Below are 18,714 nucleotides of genomic sequence, written 5' to 3' on the forward strand. Positions count from 1 at the left end.
TAAGTTGCAGAACCCTTTTGTCGCCATTCCATATTTTGTCTATTGTCGATCACTGACTGTTAGTCTGTATACGACAGACAATAACTACCGGGGTTGTGCCAAATAAAGTTTACAGAGTAATTATTAGCGGTAACCCCCTCCTGCCTTGATAATTATCTACTGGTATTCACCGGATCATCCCGGTTCCAAGGTTGTTTTGCTCAGTCACCGCTTTGCGTGACATTTAAAACCCCCCTTTCTTCTCCCGTGCTTGGATTTCTCTTACCTGCCTTACCTTCATCTCCATCGAGTCAGCCATAAGGACCAAAGTCATCAACAAATCCACATTACCAAACACACTGAATCTATCAAGAAAACAATCGACAATGTCTTCATCCGGAAAGGGATACGACTACGTCAGCTCGGGGACTAATAGTCAGGTAAGCAAGGCGGCTCCCGGCCTCCTCTTTATCGGCCTAAGATACAGAAGCTACTGGTATAACGAGTAGTATACGATTTACTAATTATACATCTACATTTGACTAAACTAATGTCTAAATATGTAATGTCTACGTGATGAAAATCAACTACGTTCTAATCCTATCAATCGTACAGGGCAACCACTACTGTGTCCGCGACTACGGGACTGGAAGCAACAGCAACGGCCAAGGAAGTGATGCGTATCATTATTCCAACGCGTGAGTTGATCAATCTGAAGCATCTGGTTTGTCCTTTTCTGATACTGTCTCACAGAAACGGTTCCTACTACTATTCCAACTCCAACGGGAGCACGTACTACAATGATGGCAAGGGAAGTGCGACTTATACCCCACCTAGTGGGAAGAAATGAATTCTATTGGAATTCTTTCCCGAAAGGCGGAGTCATAGCAGGACTTTTACCGGAGTTTGGAATGTAGCTTTACAACGGGGATTCCGCGGGACGGATAGCTTCTTCAAGTTTGGAGACAAGATGTTTGCAGACCCTGTTTGTAGACCAGACAATTAGGCTAAATTTCAAGACACTTGAATCTCACAACGTGGATCCCGAACATGAATTTGCTTGCTGTTATGGAGACTTTCTGAGACCGCTCTTGTCCAATCTTCTGGATTGACGGATTAGCGGTTCGACGCCGAAAGACTCAATAACCAGGGTGACATCTCGACGTGCTCAGTTCGAACTGATTCTAGGTTGCAATGAGACGTGTCTAGCACTGAAAAGCTGATACTCTGAAGATCCAATCGAATTCTAAAACGTAGCTTTAAATTTTTAATTCCGCCCCGAGTTGATTAGTGGAGACTGGCTACCAGAGTCATGGCGTCTTCCCTGATAGAAACTCTCGTTATCTATACATGGTATAGGACATATATATGTTTTAATGCTTTAGTTGCTCTTCTTCAGAGCTCCCTCGGCGGCCTTCTCGACTGCCTTGGCGGAGTCGACCACTTCGTGCTCGATCTCCTTGGCAGCCTCAGCTGTAGAGCCGGCCTGGCTGCGTTTCCAGAGGAAGATACGGGTGACCTGGACGACACCGACGCATCCCAGGAAGAAGTTCACGGTAGCAAGACTAAGGTTGAGGTCAGTGATGTTGTTTTCAAGTCGTAGTTCAGGAAGAACACTACATACAGAACATTACGAGGCTTGATGATCAGGCACCATCGGGTCCAGATGGCACCCGTGGCCATGAGGGCACCGTTCTGAGTCAAAGACAGCTTCTCAGCTGGACGACCGAAGTCGGAAATACCTGCGATAACGAGAGCCCACTGAAACACATAAAATTAGCCATCTGTAGTCGTATCGCACTAATCGTCCATGATTATATATGCTGGCGCAGCGAATATGGAATCACGTCTTATCAGGAAATTGGTCCAATTGTACCTTCATCATGGGAGCCCTGAACATTGCGAATCCAACCGTTAGCAGCGGTCCCTTTAAAACGGACAATTCATACAGCGCGCAATTTGCTCACCAGAAATGCACCGTCTTGACGCCAATAGGGCTGTTCCATAGACGCTGGAAAGTGCTCTGCTGCTCCTGCGCCGCTCCAGCCTCTGAGCTCTGGAACCGACGGCCCTGTCTGCGGAAAGGAGCAGAGGCGTTACGGAACGCAGCTCTGGTGTTCTGGAAAAAGCGCAAACCAACGCGAGAGGTCGACATGATGGGCGGGGAGAATCTGGGGTGGTTCAAGAGATAATGTCGCGCGACAGCCGGTGATTTTTCGAACTCGAGCTGTGACCTGAGCCCTGAAGGGAGTGGAGAGGAAGAAGGACGAAATGGGAAACGCCTCTCAAGATAGTCTGTTGAGGATGAAATGAGAGTCGACTGAAGATGGGGATAGTCACAATACTGCTCTCCCCGGGCGATCTCGGCGGATTATCCGTTCGTCTCACCGGCCGTTCTTTGGGGATTTCACTTATGTCCGAGCACAACATCTCTTATGCCCGGCTGAGTCATCCCTGACATTACGCTTGCCCCGATTGGTCGATTCGCTCAGCCTGCAACTTCCAACCGTCCGCAAAGCTGCTTAACATATCGACTCTGTTCCCCTCTCTCTCTGCTTCTTGGGTTCTCCTCCGCCCACCAATTGATACCCTGGTTAGATTATCATATTGTCTGGCTTATATCGCAGCGGAAAGTCGACCTTTTCCCCGAAAGCTGCACAGAAATGTCGGCCAAGTACGCCTTCTCTCAGGGCCTGAAGGAGCTCCGCTTCCTTTTCTGCCAGACCTCCGCACACAGCGAGGCTACGAGGTTCGTGATCTATCGACATCTACCGGCTGAAAATGCCAATGGCGCGTCTCTGTGCTAACGCTGGAGCCGATAGGTCATTCCTCAAGCGCGCGTACCCCACGATGAAGAAGAACAACCCATACATTCCCATCCTCATGCGAGAAGCCGCGGGCACGGAGCCGCGGGTCTATGCGAGATACGGTACGATTCTATTTCCATGGAAGTATTGTGGAATCGAGTGAGGGACTGACGGTGTGGTGATTTGTACAGCCCTGGGAAAGGAGAAGCTTGAGCTGCTGAACGGTAAGTATCTATCTGTCTCCAGATTTCCGTCGGGATGGCCCCCGCTGACATAAATGCTACCAGGTCTGTCCGACAAGGAGATTGAGGAGAAGGTGACCTCGCTGGTAAAGACTGCATAGCCGAAAAGATCTGCGTTCTATCTCTGTTTTATGCACTGCGCCCTCGAGCGACTCCGTCTGTACCTCTACATGAAAATGAAATTCCTCCTACAATCTCGGTGACCCGCGTGAGATATTGGTTGTTGACTTGTTTTGATTATCTTCGATTTACTATATCCGGAGAAATTACAAGGTGCCATTGACGGCAGGCTCGCCGAAACGGAACTGCGCCCAACTCATACTGCCTGACTTCAGAGTCCATAGTCTCCTACCCTTATCCTCGCCAGCTGCACCAGCCGCGATGTGGACGGGAAGGATATGATCGAAGAAGGGGTGCGCTTGTCTTGCGTCTGGTCTCTTCAGCAGATCAACCATGGCCTGCTCCCTCTTCTCTGGCGGGGCGGTGGCCGCGTCCTTGAGCGCTTCGTCGAAACTGACCGTGTATGGCAGGGGTCTGGGATCTCCAAACGTGAAGTGCATATCGCGCAGATTGTGCACCGCCATTCCGGAACCAATGATCTGGATATTCTCATCGCGCAGCTTCGACAAGGCCTGTCCTAGTTTGTAGTGCTTGGCCGGGTCCTCATTTCCGAATAGAGATACCTGCACGATCGGAACCTTCAGTGGATTCGTCTCGGGATCGAAAGCTAAAATTATAAGTGTTAATCATATATCTCGTGAGAATCGCAGAATATATTAACCATACCGCACTTAAACCCCGCCCAGACACCGTGATCAAGACCCCTCTTGACTCCCTCGGCTTTGATTCCGGCTTCATGCAGAGCATCAATGACCTTCTGAGCGACCTCCTTGCTTCCTACATTAGGAAATTTTTCCTTGTAGTAGTGGCTCGGAAAGCCATAGAAACTGCCAATTTTTCAGCCATGTTCTTTCTCTCCGTCATCACAATCCAATCGAATTCCACATGAGATCCTCAGAAACTTACTCGTAGATCAAATCCGTGATCTCAGCCGTGTTCACCTGGATTGTGTCCGGGCCTGCTTGCCAATGGGCAGAAAAGACGACCACCGCGCGCGGCTTCACCTTGGTCGTGATCTCACGGCCCAATTCCTGCAATTTGCTGTATGCAGGATGGTCACGCTCATACATGACGTTTGGCTGGTGGTTAAGGTTAGCTTGATATCCATAACGTGGTAAAACAATAAGTTTATATATCCTTCTGCGATGCAAATTCCAGTGTCCCCCCAGAGAATAAAATCCAGTATCCCCAAAATCAAAAATAAATCAAAATCAAAATAAAAAAACCCACCCCTCCATGACTGATAAAATAAACCGGCGTCCTCATCTTGAATCCAGTCTCCTCAGCACGAAGATTCGCAAGATTCGACTTGGCTTGAAGAGCCGCTGAATTCGAAACCTGTCTAACAACAGACTGCCTGCTAAGCAGTCGTGAAAAGGGAAAGAATCGCGTCACGGTGGCGGTATCCTGGTCTGCAGAAGCGGTTGTGGTTGTAGTTGTAGTTGACGAATGAACCAGATACGCGATAAAGACCGCGGAAAGAACTGAAAGGATGGAAAGGAGGATCGTGACGGGCGATGTGCTTGGACTGCTGCTATTGCTGCGTTCTGGATGTCCCTGACTCGGGTCCTTTGGCGGGATATTGGCGGGAGATGAAGGCATATATAGGATAGCTGCGCAGGGGACAACCGGCAACGGGAGAGTAGATAGGTATTGATTTGGTCCTCTCCTCTTTAATTCCTGGAGGGTTTCTAACTGTGAGGTTGAGTTAGAACCGACAAAGCATACCTAGTTATCCCTCCGTTTGATGATAGAGTAGTTCGGAGTAGGATGAGCAAGGATCAGGGCTAGTCTATCAATCAATCAATCAATCAATCAAACTAGAACGGACTCTAATCAGGAAGCAGATATATGTGATTCAAGGGAAGCCGGCTATATATCCAAATGCATTAATAGTTGCTTAACTAACCGGATACGTAGGATATGTAAGCGAAACCCGGCTTTCTATGGAAAATGGGAGATACTCGGGATCGCCGCGCGGAATCTGTCCGCGGTTGTCGGCCCGTTTGTCAGTCGCCAAGCCTATATATGCAAACGCCCCTTGGCATAATTACTTATCCTTTCATTGTAAGACGAATAACTAGAAGTACATTGAATCGTCTACTAATGAGTTGCGTGAGGTCACTCTCTGGAATCGAGTAGGAAGCTACTGGCGACATTGGAAGCTTTGATAGTCCCACAAAATCTAGTGTCTACCTCCGGCGAAACGTGATTAAGACTACGACAATAATAACACGAAGTAATCACATCCCTACAGAAGATATGCTTCCACAAGTTCAGGTGCCAAGTCCCAAAAATAATATCGTAAGGGTCTGCATTGTACTGTAGGTCATCGCCTCATGCCGGCAACCCTCGATTACACATTTCTGTGAAATCTTAAAGCTGCTCTCAAACTAAAGATAAAGGTATCTAGGCCACATAGGCCATAACTGCCGAAAATAATATGCCGAGTCCTGCCGGAAGAAATCAGGTCTGCAACCATGTTGATCCTGGCTGTTTCGAATAGGGGTAAACGAGAAAGTCCAAAAGTTACGGGTATCCCATGGACAAAGAAAGAAAACAAAATGCAGACAAAACGTGAAGTTGGAAAGTAGAAAGAATAGTGTTTCTTTTTGATTTTTACATGACGATGCAATCGCCTTCGTTCTGTTTGGTGACGTTGGAGCGCGAGACTCGTGTCTTTTGCATCCTGCCACCGCCCTTTTTTAGATCCTCGAGGCGTTCACGAGCTTTGTCAAAGTTCTGAGCTGTAGAATCAGTCAGTATTATGATTTATGCGGAGACCAACGTAACAAACAACTTACAAGCTGCCCGCCAATACCATCTCTTGGCGTCGTCAAGGTTGGAGGCGACGCCGATACCAACCTCCGTAAAGTAACCCATGGCATACTCAGCCTTCGCGAGACCAGCAGAAGCTGCTTTCCTCGCCCATAGATAGGCTTCAGTGTCGCTCTGCTGCAGAATGCCTTCAGCTCCGGTCAGGTACCAACCACTGAGGGCAAGTTCACTCTGGTGTTCACCCTGTGCAGCCGCGCGAGTGTACCAAATGATACTTTGACGCGCATCCACAGGGCAACCCATGAGACCATACTCGTATGCAGATCCGAGTCGGAACTGAGAGAATTTGTACCCAAGCTCTGCAGCCTGGTGGAAGAGCTGTCTGGAGTATTCTTCGTCCCGGATAACGATATCGTTGCCACTAGCGCTCTCATATAACAGACCGAGCTCATGGAGAGCGTGGGGATTCTCCTCGTCTGCACGTTCCGCAGCACGCTTCAACCATGAGATAGCTTCTCGCGGGCTCTTCTGCTGTCCCAGGAGACCCTTCAGCAGAATCATTCCCATCTTATACATGGCAGGCGTATTTCCCAGGGCTGCAGCACGCTTGTACCACTGAACCGCCTTGAACGGGTCGCGTTTGGTTCCGCCGCCTTCTTCCTGCCCCAGTTCGCAACACACAGCCACACGGTAAGCGGATTCCGCATGTCCCTGTTTCGCAGCAGATTGATACAAATGGAAAGCTTCCTTCGTGTCAACTTCCAGACCCAGCTGGCCTTGACCATAGCAGTCTGCCAGATAAAACATGGCTTCTGGATATCCGGCATGTACGAGCTTCTTTACCATTTTATAGGCATCCATGATATACTTTTCGCGTGTCTTGCTCTTCGTTTTGGCATCAAGCATTCCGTCTCCGTTAACAAGGACCGTTGAAGCTTCAACCATCTTCTTTGCTAACGTCAACTGTAGCTTCCGGTCCTCCGGACGGCTGCGCACCATTAGCTGCAGACGGTCAAGCTCTTGCTGAGTGACTGGCCCCGAATCCGGTTCTTCTCCAGCCACAGTTTGTTGCGGGATCTGACTAGGCCCGGGTGCGCCAGCAGGAGGGCCACCGTACTGTCGCACTGGAGCGGGTTTGGGGCCTTGATCAAGCCCAGGTCTGAAAGGTGTCGGATGAGCAGGCAGGGAGTCTGGGTTTTGCGGATCCACGCCCTGAAACTCCTGTGATTCCATACTGGGCTGATTTGACCTATATGGTCGTGGAGGGCCATTGTCTTGCATAGACCCACCATATTGTTGTGGAGGCGCATAACCCCCGTAACTCTCAGTATACATCGGCATAGGTGGCCCCTGGTTTCCTGGGGGATATTGACTGTTCATCGAATCTCCGTAGGTATTCTGATCATTAGGAAGGTCGAACTGAAACCCTGCATTTGCAAGCTCGTCGTGATGGTTGGTTCGGAGGTCGGGCTGCGACTGAGCTTTGTGAGCTTGTGCCGAGAACCCTGGGTTGTACGCAGCGTATTGGCCTCCCGACTGAGCAGCGGCTGGCGCCGGGGGCTTCCGGTCTTCTACCCCTGGTATAAAATGCTCCTGGTGACTCTGAGGATTGTCCGGCATAGCATCAAAGTTCGGCATATCGGGTTCATCGCCCTCTGCTGAGTCAAAGTAATGATCCAAGAAGTCGTCGTCCGAGGCGTCTTTGTCATCTGTGGACGCAGGTTGCGCAAGATAGCCTGCTGGATCTGACCGAGGAATAGTCGACGCGTCAGGCCTATATCCAGTCGTAGTAGACGGTCTTGGAGGAGGGGGCTGGCTGTAAGGATCTGCATTGTAGGAAGTCGCAGATGCGGGCGTGTGTTCCTGGTACGTAGACTGTCCAGGGTACAGTGGTTGTCGCGGTGGCCCTGACTGCGTCGGAGAGTTGATGGGCATAGTCGCGCTTCTCGTTGCTTGCGGCATCACCGGCGGGACATTGGGATCAATGTACGGCCGCTCAGGTCTGCCTCGAGGTGGGCCATATCCAGCAGGTGGTGGTCCACGCGATCCGTACGGGTCCCTCCCATTTCTATATTCTCTTGGAGACGAGTGAGCACTTTGTTGTCTCGAGGAGTCGGAGCGGATCGAGTGAGAGGTATGCGGTCGCTCCGGGGCGCGCACAGGCGGCGATCTATCCTTCAAATCCATGCCTGCCATCTGCCTCTCAATACCAGTATCCGGCGGACCCTTGCGCATGTCCCAGGATCCATTCTGCGGCGGTCCTCCTTGTGCTGAATGCTCATTAGTTCTTGTTCATTTATTTCTGTTCGAAGCCTCTTACTCACGTGGTCTCATTCGCCCCTGCGGAGGAGGTCGATTCATCGGCCTGCCTCCTGGCCCGCCTGGCGGAGGTCGTCTTCTGTCCGGATTGCCTCGACCGTCATATCCAGGTTGGTGTGGCGGTCCACCGTAACCACCGCGCTGTGGTCGCGACTGCGATCGCGGGGGATACGCCTGCTGGCCTCTGTATCCAGCGTCGCCATAGCCATCGTAGTTATCGTACCCATAATCCTGGTATCCTTGATCATAGCCGTTCTGCGGCGGACCCTGCCAGCCCGCAGCCTGAGGATACGGATTGTCGTATTGTCTGGTAGGAGGAGGCCGTTGCGGCGGCGCTCGCTGAGGATACGCCATCCCCAGTCTGATATTAGCACCGAGGCCTTATCTTTCGCTTCGCCGTCGATTTGAGGGGCCGTCTCCGTCTTATGCAGCTTGACTGAGACTCGTTCCGTAGGGCTCTGGGACGGGGGATAAGGGTACTTGGCAACACTGCCAAGTATTAAAATGTGTTAGTCCTCACCATTATTATCGTCAACAAAAGAACCGTGAATGTCCGCGGGGCGTGGGTCTCACCCAGGGGCGTTTCTTTAATTTTAAGCTGAGGCCGATAGGAACGAACGGACGACGCTACGCAGAGAGCCGCGACGGAAGAGCCAAGAAACGGGGACGATTCCGAATCTGAAGCTTGGAGGAGCACTGTAGAGAACCAATGCGGACAGATATCAACAGGGATTGTGACGCAAAAGGGCGCATTGGCATGAACGTGCGAGGAAGTAGTTGAGTTTCGATCCCTATCATAGCAGCATCGCAACACAACACAGAATCCGCAGGTCTGTCGCCTGCTGGCACTGCTCCTCTGGCAGGGGGACGAGAAGCAACAGCAGCAAGAATAATTGTGATGAAGCGCAGAGTGGCAGAGGGCTGCAATAATGAATCGTTAACAATTTTCAGCAGTGTCGGTCTCACGACTCCGAGGGGAGCAGCGATCACCTGTCGGGCCCGAACAAGTGGAGGGGGCAGTTGAATCTACCGCATTAGCTTCAGGAGAACGAACAACCAGCATCGTATCCGTTTGCCGGTTCCACCCCTCTCTGTCCTCTTGGAACTGGCCTATCTCGCCGATTGGCGCAGGTCTCTACAAGCTGAAAAAGGAGAACGATGCAGCGCTGACTTGTTCGCGCAGCTCGCCGTTCGGCCGTGGATTCCAACTCACGATGAACGTTTTTTTGTCGCCCACGCCGCCGGCGTAAGGCTTTGGGTCCCTACAAGTTTGTTCTTCACCCCGCTGCTATTGTCGTCCTGGGCGCTGATCCTTTACGTTACACAGCAGTGGACTGTCCAACGAAGTTGGTCCTTTGGCCGGTTCTACAAAGTATCTAAGGCGCATCCAGTAGTATATCCACTGCTCGAGACAACTGATTCACCAAGTTATATCAATCCTTAGCCCTCCGTCTGTGACCTATCGAGAGCTAGAGACCCTGTCAAGTACTTAAAAGCTCTTGGTCTGCGGCCCCGCAAAGCGGAATGGTCCAACCTCATCTTCAAACGCATCTGACATTACAGTTAAACTATTAGTCTTTCTGATACATACCTTCACTCTGCTTCTCCTGGCGCCCCGTACACCCCCGTCATCGGGAGAATTGTGCCTTGCGGGCCGAACGGCTTGCGGGTAAAGCAGAGGCCAATGAGGTCTATGTAGATCAGGGGTTTGGCGTGATGCGAATCCGATCGTGGCTAGTTAGGTTCGATAACTGTTCGGAAGCCTGCTATCTCCATCCTTTCTCTGTGGCGCAAACGGGTTCCTTGACACGCCGGCCATTGGTGAATCTCCTATCTAGGAAACCGACGGCGTTGAACAATGTGCTTATCTCCCCATCCCCAAACCAGCATTCAATTTCGGAGCATATAACGATATGTTGCTCCTGACGTCAACGGTCTTTAGATCTGCAGGTCGTGTTGCATTTGGCGCAATTGGCGTCTCATCCAATACGTTCCGACCATTGTTTCATGCAATCAGAGCCAGAATGGTCGCCGATATGTTTCTCGAATCGCGTTCCTTTCGCCCATGTCGACTCAGAGAACGAAGCGGTACAGAATTACCATTTAGGCACGACATACTGACAAGGTACCTGATTGGACTTCAGACTGACCATCTAACTTGGTTAACCCATCTTTAATTACAAAGTCCGTAATTTGACACCATTGGCCGAGCAGGGTATGTATTTACTGAATCACTTACCCAAGCTTACTGCTCCGTAATAGTTTATGAAACCGAGCGCACCTTTGATTCCCACAATATTCAGTCAATGATCAGAGCGACGCACTAGACGATAATACGATATTGTCAACGCTGCTCCGTAGTCTCATATCCGTACTCATCGTTCCCCAGTCCCAGGACGCAGAGGGATATTTATTGTGCCGGTTGGCTCTGGACTACCTCTAAGTCTTCTGATGATATGAGTTCTGGGACGATATCTTTGTTCTTTCTCTTAGTTAGGTTAGGAGACCGTTTAGTTAATGGTTGATTGTCGCTAGGTACCTAGGTAGAGAGGAAGTCTCCGAGATTGGTACACATTACGGTCGATAGCAGCTGGACACGGCCTTATGAGATTCTATGTTGCATATTCACCAGCTATGCAGATCTGTGGCCAGCCTGTCAAAACACGATGTCAAAAGGCATCATCTTATATGTGAATATAGGGACTTCCAGAGCACTGGTTGTATCCTCGATGTCACGGACTGCACGGGGTGTGGCTGCTCCCGAGAGCTGCGCCACAGAGTTTAATGCGCCACGTCCCAACTCCGGCGATGCGGCGAGTTACGCGGTAGCGATGGAAAGACTGGATAGTCGATTCCACTCAAACTCGACGGATTTGCATCCAGTCTCATTGCGGGCCAGGGGACTGGCATTATCGAAGTTTCGAGTTACGCCGGAAAGATTTGAATTGTCTCATCGGACGTGCTATCGAATAGCCTCAAACCTTCACGATGTCGCGCGCAGTTACCTGGATGAAGATGGCCGGAGCGTATGAGCTTCCCCTTTACCAAGGCATACGATTTTCGCTATAATGATACAGTTACTCACATTTTCACAATTTTAGTGGCATAGTTCTCTGTGTCGGCGGCCCAGCTTTTGTTCAATATATTCGTCCAACAGAGGAGGAGCTTTTCAAGGTGCGCTTCTACATCGTTTATATCGTTCAACTATACCAATGGCGCGGGATGAACTTCGACTGACGACGTTCTTTACTATAGAGATATAACCCTGAGCTTCAAAAGAAGAGTCTTGAGAATCGCGAACGCCGTGAGAAGGAATTCGATGACTACGTCACCAAGTTGAAGGAGTGGTCAAAATCGGACAAGTCCAGTATGTTTTGACCGGATATTACAGCCTGTCTATTTTCAATCAATACCCCCGAGCAACCAGCTATTTCACTATCCTGTACACAAAACAATGACTAACTGCTCCGCGCAAATAGTCTGGGTGTCCGCTCAAGAAGATGCAGACAGGAAACGTGCAGAGATGGAAGCGCGTACGGTCCGTGCGAAGGAAGAAGCCAGGATACAAAGGGAAGAAATGCGAAAGGAGCTACAGGGCGAGAAATGACCCGGATTCGCAGATGAAGGGGTGACGCGCGCCCCTCGGAACCCTGTCTAATGGGCTTGTATTATATGACTGTCTCAGCTACGAAGCGATGCCAATGGCCTTTCTCTCTGAAATTGATACACTAATATGTACATTATATAACACTTTTAGGACCTTCATATACGGCTCTTGCCAAAAGGAAGAGCAATGACAACTTCATCTCTACACAATACCTTGCTTCAGAGCTGACATATCTCGTGCCGCAGTCCCATCATGGATTCATCAAGATAACTGAACTCACATGCAACCGAAAGGAGAATCCTAATCCTTCCCACGGTACAACTCACTCAACGGCCCCTGCCTGGTCCAGATATTCATTCCCATCTTCTTCCCACTCGTCACCGGCAATCCCGCATGAAGCGTCGCCCGATCCCCAGTGCCATCTTGTTTCAGATTCTGCCAAAACACCGCGTTCCTTGGGATCGGACGGAACGTCACGCCTGCATCCCACGGCTCATCACAGTTGATGAATTCACACCATCGTTCGTCCATTGGCGCATCGAGCATGGGGAAATTGGTCCCCCCACCCGTCACGTCCTCAACGGTGACATACACAAAAAAGGAAGTGAGCCTGTTCCCACCAACCTCGGCAGTTGTCTGGGATGGAGATTCGAACCAGTCCGTATGATGCTGGTAGTTTTCACCAAGTTCATACGCGACGAGCTGAAGAGGTTCGAGATGCGAGCGCGGAATGTCGAATCCTTGGAACGCCAGGGCGCGGTTCTCAATGCAACGGATAACGTCGTCGCGAGGAGGGCTGGTCGAGCGAGAGTTGCGAGTTGTCGCGTTCATTCTGTTTCCGGCTTCATCGACGACTTCGGATTTGGTGAATTGGGATTTCCTATAGATGTATTAGCAAAGCGACTTCAAATATCAAATGCATTTTCCTATATCCTGGGGGCAATACTTACGTTATCTCTTGAAGGTGCAGTGTTTCTTCCTCCGTGATAAAATCAGGTATATAGATGACTAGAGGATCCTTGGAGAAGATATGGACACTATAATGGTGATCAGGACATGTTGTTTCGGATATGCTTTCTTTATTCCCGACGACTATTTGCTTCGCAGCTGCAATGCCAAAGCATAGAGAAGCAATTGTGCCAAGAAGTGGATAGAACAATGTGCGTCGCATGGCGCTTTTCTCTTGCTATCTATTCTGTGAACCTGAGTAGAATAAGAATCTTAAAATCCAAACAGAGAGAAGACATCCAGTTCCTACCCCTCCTGATGCGGAAAATATAATAGTAGTAAAACGGCCCTCCAACTCTCTACCCTGAAACAGAAAAATATCTAAAATAGAATATACCCCAACACTTTCTCATCTGTCGCGCCTCCAAGTATAACTAACGGAGGCTGACACAGAAGTGGTTCAGATGATGAAACACCGCTTGTATGGATCTTGTCTGGGGAGCTCCGCGAGCTCCTGATCTACGCCAATCTACAACGAATCATAAATCAACAATGGTATTGCTCGCTCCTCAAAATGATGCCTCTTTGCATTACGTGGGGTGATGTTCCGTAGCTTCTCCCGGGGCTCTTTTTTTTTTTTTTTTTGTCTTCTTTTGCTCGATCGTTAAGCTGGCTTGTTTTGTCAACTTGTCTTTTTCAATTGTGCATATCATACTTCTCAGTTGCGGGACGAGGGAGTGTTGGCAGAAAGCAAATTGATAGACGTCAAAAGAAAAAGAAAAAACCTCCCCAAAATGACGACACAGACGTCTTTCCGATGTCTATGGCCTTTGTTGTTGTTGGGCTGCGGTCTTTATCAGAGCTCTTTCGCAAGCGGGGAACTTGTCCCGATAGTATCGGAGAAAGAGTTCAATTCGATTGTCGGGAAGGATAATACGGTACTTGCTACTTGTAAGGATTCACTAAAATCATGACATTTCTATTTATGCCAAGTGAAGCTGATTGAAGGAAAGCTAACTGTGCTAATTGATAGTTATCTCTGTATGTTCTCATTCAGTCTTGAACATATATTAGGGACTCAGGCTCATAAACCGGTCAATGTACCTACCTACCTATATAGCCACAAAGGTAGGTACTATTACGCCTCTCTTCTATCCCATGGGATAAATGAAAAGACCACTAGCTAATAATGGAATTTCTCAGCCCTCCAAGTAACGCTTTATTCCCTGAACTTACGCAGGCTGCATCTACATTAACAGCGCCGCTCATCACTGTCGACTGCACGGCTGCTACAGCTCTATGCAAGAAATACGATATCAACGCCTATCCCACCATCAGACTCTTCCATGGCTTGGAAGATAATATTCGATATAGGGGCCCAAGAGCGGCAGATGCGTATGTACATGACATTACATTGCTCTTTCTCCACTTGTACCCAATATCCTAATCTAGCAGAACCAACAAGTTATTATACGAAATAACTAACAATCCGATTATTATAAAACCAGAATAATCTCATTCATGATAAAACAACAACTCCCCCCACTCACAACCCTCGACAACGAAACCATCCAAGTCTTCAAATCCATCGACGATAAAGTCTTCATCGCCTATCTCCCACCTCCAACAGATGATGACGAGGAGGTATCTCCCGATGATCTCATCCGAGAAATATACACGTCCGTCGCGAACCAGAATCACGATCGTTTCGTATTTGGGATCTCGTTCGATCCGGCCCTCGCAGCGAAAGATGGTCTGCCTGTTCCGTCGATTGCGTGCTACAAGACGCGGTCCGAAGGGAATAATGAGGCTCTTGCGGGAATCGAGTTCTCACGGAGGAAGGTGGAGGAGTTTGTGCAGGCGATGAGTCGGGACGTTATTGGTGAGATGAATAGGAGGAATATGCAGGAGTACATGCAGGTGAGCTCTGATCTGGCTTTTCGTGATCGGTTTGGGCGAGAAAACGGTCAGGACTAATGAAGTATATGAAAACAAGCCCTCTAAACTCCTCGCCTATATCTTCTATGACACGCCCTCTACTCGCACGCATCTCCGACGCTCTCTTGGTCGCGTGGCCAAGAAACTTCAAGAATACGTGACGTTTGTCACCATTGATGATAATGAGTATGGTCATATCGCGACAAGTTTGGAGGTGCGGCCAGAGCTGTTACCCGCGCTCGTGGTCCACGACATGATGACGGATCGAGTATTTGTGTACGACCAAGAGGCAGAGATTTATCCTAAGGCAGTGGGGAAGATGCTACTAGATATTCTACAGGGAAAATCCACACCGGGGGTGCAGCCGGTGGAGGATCAAAAGGCACATGAAGAGAACAACGATGAGCAGAAGGGGAATGACAATGGACATGATGAATTGTAGGCTGCATGAGACATATCGTGGATACAAACCCGTTGTCGACCAGGAATTCCGTGTAAAGACAAGTATAAAAGACACGTAGGAGAAGTATTAATGGCAATGGCTATGCCCATCTTCTGATCCAGATTCCCTGGCGTCGGATCCATTTTTGAATATCTAAATGGGCCCCCCGAGATTTGATTTGATCGAAATATTCCGCGGGGCATATGATCGTAGGAACCTCCCTTGACTGATAGCGTGTCATAGGGTGTCATGGATTACTGTAATGTTCAATAGATGAGTGCAACCGGTAATATACAATTTCAATACTAGGATCAGCCCAGTTTTCTGTAGACGGACAGCGAATAGTTCAGACCATATACAATCACACGCCATACACCGCAATTGGGGGATACCAGGGTGTAGCCCCTAGGTACGAGGTCAAGATGATACCATCCAGTAAGCCCCACCGATAGTGAAAATAATAACAAGGCCAGTAAGGATACCAGCACCAGCACGATCAGCAACAGTGATCTTGTCTTGATAATCATGCAGGGAATCGTCATCTGAGGCGCCGGTGCCTGCAGAGTAGTCACCTTTACTGGTACCGCCGGTCATGTTCGTGACGGTATCTGGAACCTGGTCGATCAGATTGGATTGGAAAATTTCCATCGCACTCATCTGCTCCCCAACACCGAGACTGCCATCGAATTGTGCTCCCATCGTCCATCGCAAACCACAAGCATTATTGGGGCCGCTGCACTGTTGAGCAGCTGCCATGGCTGAAGCCTGTAGCTTTGGTAGCAGTAGGTCGTGTGTGAAAGGCGCTAGCTTGATGGTGGCTGCCATCCATCGTGCGAGGTAAGCTTTAAACGATCGTTGATCGACATTGCATTTTCCATTGCTTTCGCACGCTACTTCAGTCATGACGTTGTTCTCGAAGAAGACGTTTGTACCACGTATGATGCCTTCCAGGCGAGTCTTCCAGGTCTCTGATCCATTTGTCTGGGGTGTCTGTCAGTATAAAGGAGGTAGGAATTGACGAATAAGGCAGCCTTACAAATTTATACATGGCCGCCGCTCCCATCATGAAGACGCCACTATTGTAGGTCCACTGTATGTGGTTTAAACTCGTACAGTTTTGCGTATCATCAGTACCATCGAAGAAAGTGTAGTCAGACGTGCCGAGTCCTATGGCCATAACCCAATCGAATGCTCGTTCCGCCCATTCCGCATATGTCTGATTGCCAGTGTACACGGCCAACCGAGAAGCTAGGTTGAAGAAGCAGCCGTTTGAGATAGTATTCTTGTAATTGTATCCGTTGTTGAATGAAAATATTTGCCACTTAAGGCCTCCTCCGCAGGTCGCGTTGTCCCAACGAGGAGCTTGCGTATTGAAGACGGCCTGCGCCAGCGCGAGCCACTGAGGTTGATCCTCCGGAGGATTAGGAAATCTGGTTTCGGCAGCAGTCATGGCTGCCATACCCCAGAACCCCTGATCATCATTTCCCAAAGTCTTTGACTGATTCGGCGGCATGTAATTTTCTTCCGGTCCGACCTGCCAAAGCATTGCCTGGGTTGTCACATCCACGTATTGCTTGTCCCCTGTGTAATAGTAGTAGTCGATCAATGCCCCGAACATCGCTCCAGCTTCCCACCAGTAATATGGATCCGGAAGGTTTCCAGGGACATCACCAGGGTGATCTCCCGTGTAGTATTTCATCATGCCAGCCGCCGCGGTCTTTGCCGCATTCTTGATCGATTCTAATGCGTAGGCAGTGAGCATCGGATGTCATAGTCATAGTTCGCTTTGCTGACAGACAGCGGAAAACACAAATCTTCAATCACACATACCTGGGCTGTTCAGATCCAGATCAATAGCAGCTTGCACCATATGGGCACCCAGAAACACAGCACAGACGAGGGGTTTCCATGACCAAGTCTGGTCGAAAACATGTGGTAGTAACCTCATGTTTGCGCAAATTGAGACGTCAAAAAACAATAGGATAGTGTCGATACAGGGATAAAGCAAGATCTCAAATCGTCAAGCGAAAGCTATATGCATATCAACTGCACCGCGATTAAATTATGTACCGGATCATATCCAAGATACAGCACGTTGGTAAGGTTTGACGAGGAACGGCAGTCAGTTTCTTGCAAGGTGGTCATCCGGAGGCTGGAGATGTGTTGCTTCCCGCTGTAAAGTGCTGGAAGGAGAGAGCACCTAGGCGTTCACAATACGGCCAAGACTCCAGCGAGGAGGCAGGGGGTTTGCTAGCGGGGTAAGCTCAAAACATAGCCACAGGAAGGAAGGAAGTGATTGTTAGAAAAAAAAAAAAGTGATCGGAAAGGAACGAGTGACCACCAGCATAGACTTGACGCGGTGTAGTATAGTTCGATGATGCTGCGGGTGTCAGCGACGGATGGGAGCCCGTCTAGGTTTATAACGAGTGTTAGAGAAGCCGCGGATGAGCACCTTGGGCCAGAAAGAATATAAATAAGCGAGTCTCATCAATTTCCGGCCTCAAGAGCTGCATGCGAATCCTTCCGCCGACAGCCATCGCCAAGTCACTGCACGGGAGGCGCGGGCTTGAGTACCTCCACTGCCAAGGAGCTTGGGAAGAACAGAAAGGCGCCCGGCGGAGTTTGTATTGGTCTTGGCTCCATGTTCCCGCCGGAAGAGGCATCTCCAGGGAGAGCGCTCATTGTTCTTGGTTCCAGAGGCCTGAACGGGCAGACTTTATGGTACGAGGTCGAGTATATAGACTATCTAAGGGCATCTGGAGAGGTCACGATGTTGTTGCTCGCTCAATCGAGTAAAGGACGATAATAGGGCCCGAACCCCGCGATCTTCAGGTCTAGACTCTTTCTCCAGGTGTGGAACTCCCCGGGGTGCCTTATTGCTCTCCCCAACGTCATGGTATCGAGTATTTAAGTACCTAGCTGGCTGTTTGCCAGGTCAGAAAAATCGCTGCGACAGTCCGCGTCCCAAGGACGACCGTGACCCAGGATAGCTGAAGCAAGAAAGCGCCATTGTCGAGCGTAGCTAGCAAAAGGGCAAACTAGGGTTGGTTTGCCAATACTACTACCTCCTCTGGCGCAGAGAATGTCTCGAGGGTCGCCGGTCTGGCGCTTTCTGCTCTTATTGGCGTAGCGCGACGCAGATCATCATAGGCCATTGGATGATGGACATGTTGACTAGTGCTGCGATTCAGTGACGACTAACGAGATTGGAGTCTGGAACAAGATTATTGCCCTGTCCTGTTGGCTGCGAGATTGGATGCTCTGAAGGACATGTTTTGTCCTTGGATGGCGTTGCATACTGAAAAATTTCACGGAGGACCATGGAACATTCCACCATGTCCAAAGCCGTTGTTGGCAATTCCATAGGACAGCCAGCCTAGAGTAAGCACAGTTGCCATTCCGTTATTGGGCTTTGGGCCATCTCATCCTGGGCTAATAATCGCCACGCGAAGTGGCTGTTTTGGCCTGCACAGCCCCATACTGTCTCTCACGGCAACCAAGACACGCAGGCAGAGGCAATCTCAAAGGTTCAGT

General features: G+C 49.6%; 9 protein-coding genes across 9 annotated transcripts; 4 read left to right on the forward strand and 5 right to left on the reverse strand.

Moving 5' to 3' along the window:
* Positions 1 to 207: 207 nt before the first annotated feature.
* On the forward strand, positions 208 to 1,060 carry C8Q69DRAFT_314056 (hypothetical protein). The gene is made up of 3 exons (XM_028627287.1): positions 208 to 419; positions 595 to 677; positions 733 to 1,060. Exons 1-3 carry the CDS (start codon positions 366 to 368, stop codon positions 827 to 829), a joined length of 234 nt encoding a protein of 77 aa, XP_028483676.1. The 5' UTR covers positions 208 to 365; the 3' UTR covers positions 830 to 1,060.
* Positions 1,061 to 1,360: 300 nt separating this feature from the next.
* C8Q69DRAFT_508381 (UPF0041 domain protein) lies at positions 1,361 to 2,134 on the reverse strand (the record flags this gene model as incomplete). The annotated part of the gene is made up of 4 exons (XM_028632967.1): positions 1,361 to 1,544; positions 1,604 to 1,740; positions 1,856 to 1,871; positions 1,947 to 2,134. The coding sequence occupies 4 exons, from the start codon at positions 2,132 to 2,134 to the stop codon at positions 1,361 to 1,363; spliced, it is 525 nt and encodes a 174-aa protein (XP_028483677.1).
* Positions 2,135 to 2,422: 288 nt separating this feature from the next.
* On the forward strand, positions 2,423 to 3,212 carry C8Q69DRAFT_314103 (NADH-ubiquinone oxidoreductase 105 kDa subunit). The gene is made up of 4 exons (XM_028627288.1): positions 2,423 to 2,728; positions 2,802 to 2,908; positions 2,978 to 3,010; positions 3,074 to 3,212. The coding sequence occupies exons 1-4, from the start codon at positions 2,643 to 2,645 to the stop codon at positions 3,127 to 3,129; spliced, it is 282 nt and encodes a 93-aa protein (XP_028483678.1). The 5' UTR covers positions 2,423 to 2,642; the 3' UTR covers positions 3,130 to 3,212.
* An 82-nt stretch (positions 3,213 to 3,294) lies between these two features.
* Positions 3,295 to 4,750, reverse strand: C8Q69DRAFT_508383 (putative aromatic ring-opening dioxygenase LigB subunit; the record flags this gene model as incomplete). Its single annotated transcript, XM_028632968.1, has 4 exons — positions 3,295 to 3,755; positions 3,815 to 3,975; positions 4,055 to 4,227; positions 4,379 to 4,750. The coding sequence occupies 4 exons, from the start codon at positions 4,748 to 4,750 to the stop codon at positions 3,295 to 3,297; spliced, it is 1,167 nt and encodes a 388-aa protein (XP_028483679.1).
* Positions 4,751 to 5,767: 1,017 nt separating this feature from the next.
* Positions 5,768 to 8,599, reverse strand: C8Q69DRAFT_487455 (hypothetical protein; the record flags this gene model as incomplete). The annotated part of the gene is made up of 3 exons (XM_028631982.1): positions 5,768 to 5,895; positions 5,953 to 8,196; positions 8,251 to 8,599. The coding sequence occupies 3 exons, from the start codon at positions 8,597 to 8,599 to the stop codon at positions 5,768 to 5,770; spliced, it is 2,721 nt and encodes a 906-aa protein (XP_028483680.1).
* Positions 8,600 to 11,233: 2,634 nt separating this feature from the next.
* Positions 11,234 to 11,852, forward strand: C8Q69DRAFT_508385 (hypothetical protein; the record flags this gene model as incomplete). Its single annotated transcript, XM_028632969.1, has 4 exons — positions 11,234 to 11,271; positions 11,347 to 11,419; positions 11,501 to 11,612; positions 11,725 to 11,852. 4 exons carry the CDS (start codon positions 11,234 to 11,236, stop codon positions 11,850 to 11,852), a joined length of 351 nt encoding a protein of 116 aa, XP_028483681.1.
* A 300-nt stretch (positions 11,853 to 12,152) lies between these two features.
* Positions 12,153 to 13,023, reverse strand: C8Q69DRAFT_508386 (2OG-Fe(II) oxygenase superfamily protein; the record flags this gene model as incomplete). Its single annotated transcript, XM_028632970.1, has 2 exons — positions 12,153 to 12,732; positions 12,803 to 13,023. 2 exons carry the CDS (start codon positions 13,021 to 13,023, stop codon positions 12,153 to 12,155), a joined length of 801 nt encoding a protein of 266 aa, XP_028483682.1.
* A 966-nt stretch (positions 13,024 to 13,989) lies between these two features.
* C8Q69DRAFT_405193 (thioredoxin-like domain-containing protein) lies at positions 13,990 to 15,180 on the forward strand (the record flags this gene model as incomplete). The annotated part of the gene is made up of 3 exons (XM_028628063.1): positions 13,990 to 14,195; positions 14,309 to 14,720; positions 14,797 to 15,180. The coding sequence occupies 3 exons, from the start codon at positions 13,990 to 13,992 to the stop codon at positions 15,178 to 15,180; spliced, it is 1,002 nt and encodes a 333-aa protein (XP_028483683.1).
* Positions 15,181 to 15,597: 417 nt separating this feature from the next.
* C8Q69DRAFT_487456 (glycosyl hydrolase family 76 protein) lies at positions 15,598 to 16,942 on the reverse strand (the record flags this gene model as incomplete). Its single annotated transcript, XM_028631983.1, has 2 exons — positions 15,598 to 16,161; positions 16,217 to 16,942. The coding sequence occupies 2 exons, from the start codon at positions 16,940 to 16,942 to the stop codon at positions 15,598 to 15,600; spliced, it is 1,290 nt and encodes a 429-aa protein (XP_028483684.1).
* Between the last annotated feature and the right edge of the window lie 1,772 nt (positions 16,943 to 18,714).

Source organism: Paecilomyces variotii, assembly GCF_004022145.1.
Source record: "Paecilomyces variotii strain CBS 101075 chromosome Unknown C8Q69scaffold_8, whole genome shotgun sequence".
Taxonomy (NCBI): Eukaryota; Fungi; Ascomycota; class Eurotiomycetes; order Eurotiales; family Thermoascaceae; genus Paecilomyces; species Paecilomyces variotii.

What these genes read in the sequence shown, in the direction of transcription:
- C8Q69DRAFT_314056 (XM_028627287.1), top strand. Translation starts at nt 366, where the DNA reads ATGTCTTCATCCGGAAAGGGATACGACTACGTCAGCTCGGGGACTAAT. An exon ending in GCTCGGGGACTAATAGTCAG is followed by an intron (nt 420 to 594) that starts GTAAGCAAGGCG and finishes TCAATCGTACAG; the next exon opens with GGCAACCACTACTGTGTCCG. An exon ending in GCGTATCATTATTCCAACGC is followed by an intron (nt 678 to 732) that starts GTGAGTTGATCA and finishes ACTGTCTCACAG; the next exon opens with AAACGGTTCCTACTACTATT.
- C8Q69DRAFT_314103 (XM_028627288.1), top strand. Translation starts at nt 2,643, where the DNA reads ATGTCGGCCAAGTACGCCTTCTCTCAGGGCCTGAAGGAGCTCCGCTTC. An exon ending in GCACACAGCGAGGCTACGAG is followed by an intron (nt 2,729 to 2,801) that starts GTTCGTGATCTA and finishes TGGAGCCGATAG; the next exon opens with GTCATTCCTCAAGCGCGCGT. An exon ending in GCGGGTCTATGCGAGATACG is followed by an intron (nt 2,909 to 2,977) that starts GTACGATTCTAT and finishes TGATTTGTACAG; the next exon opens with CCCTGGGAAAGGAGAAGCTT.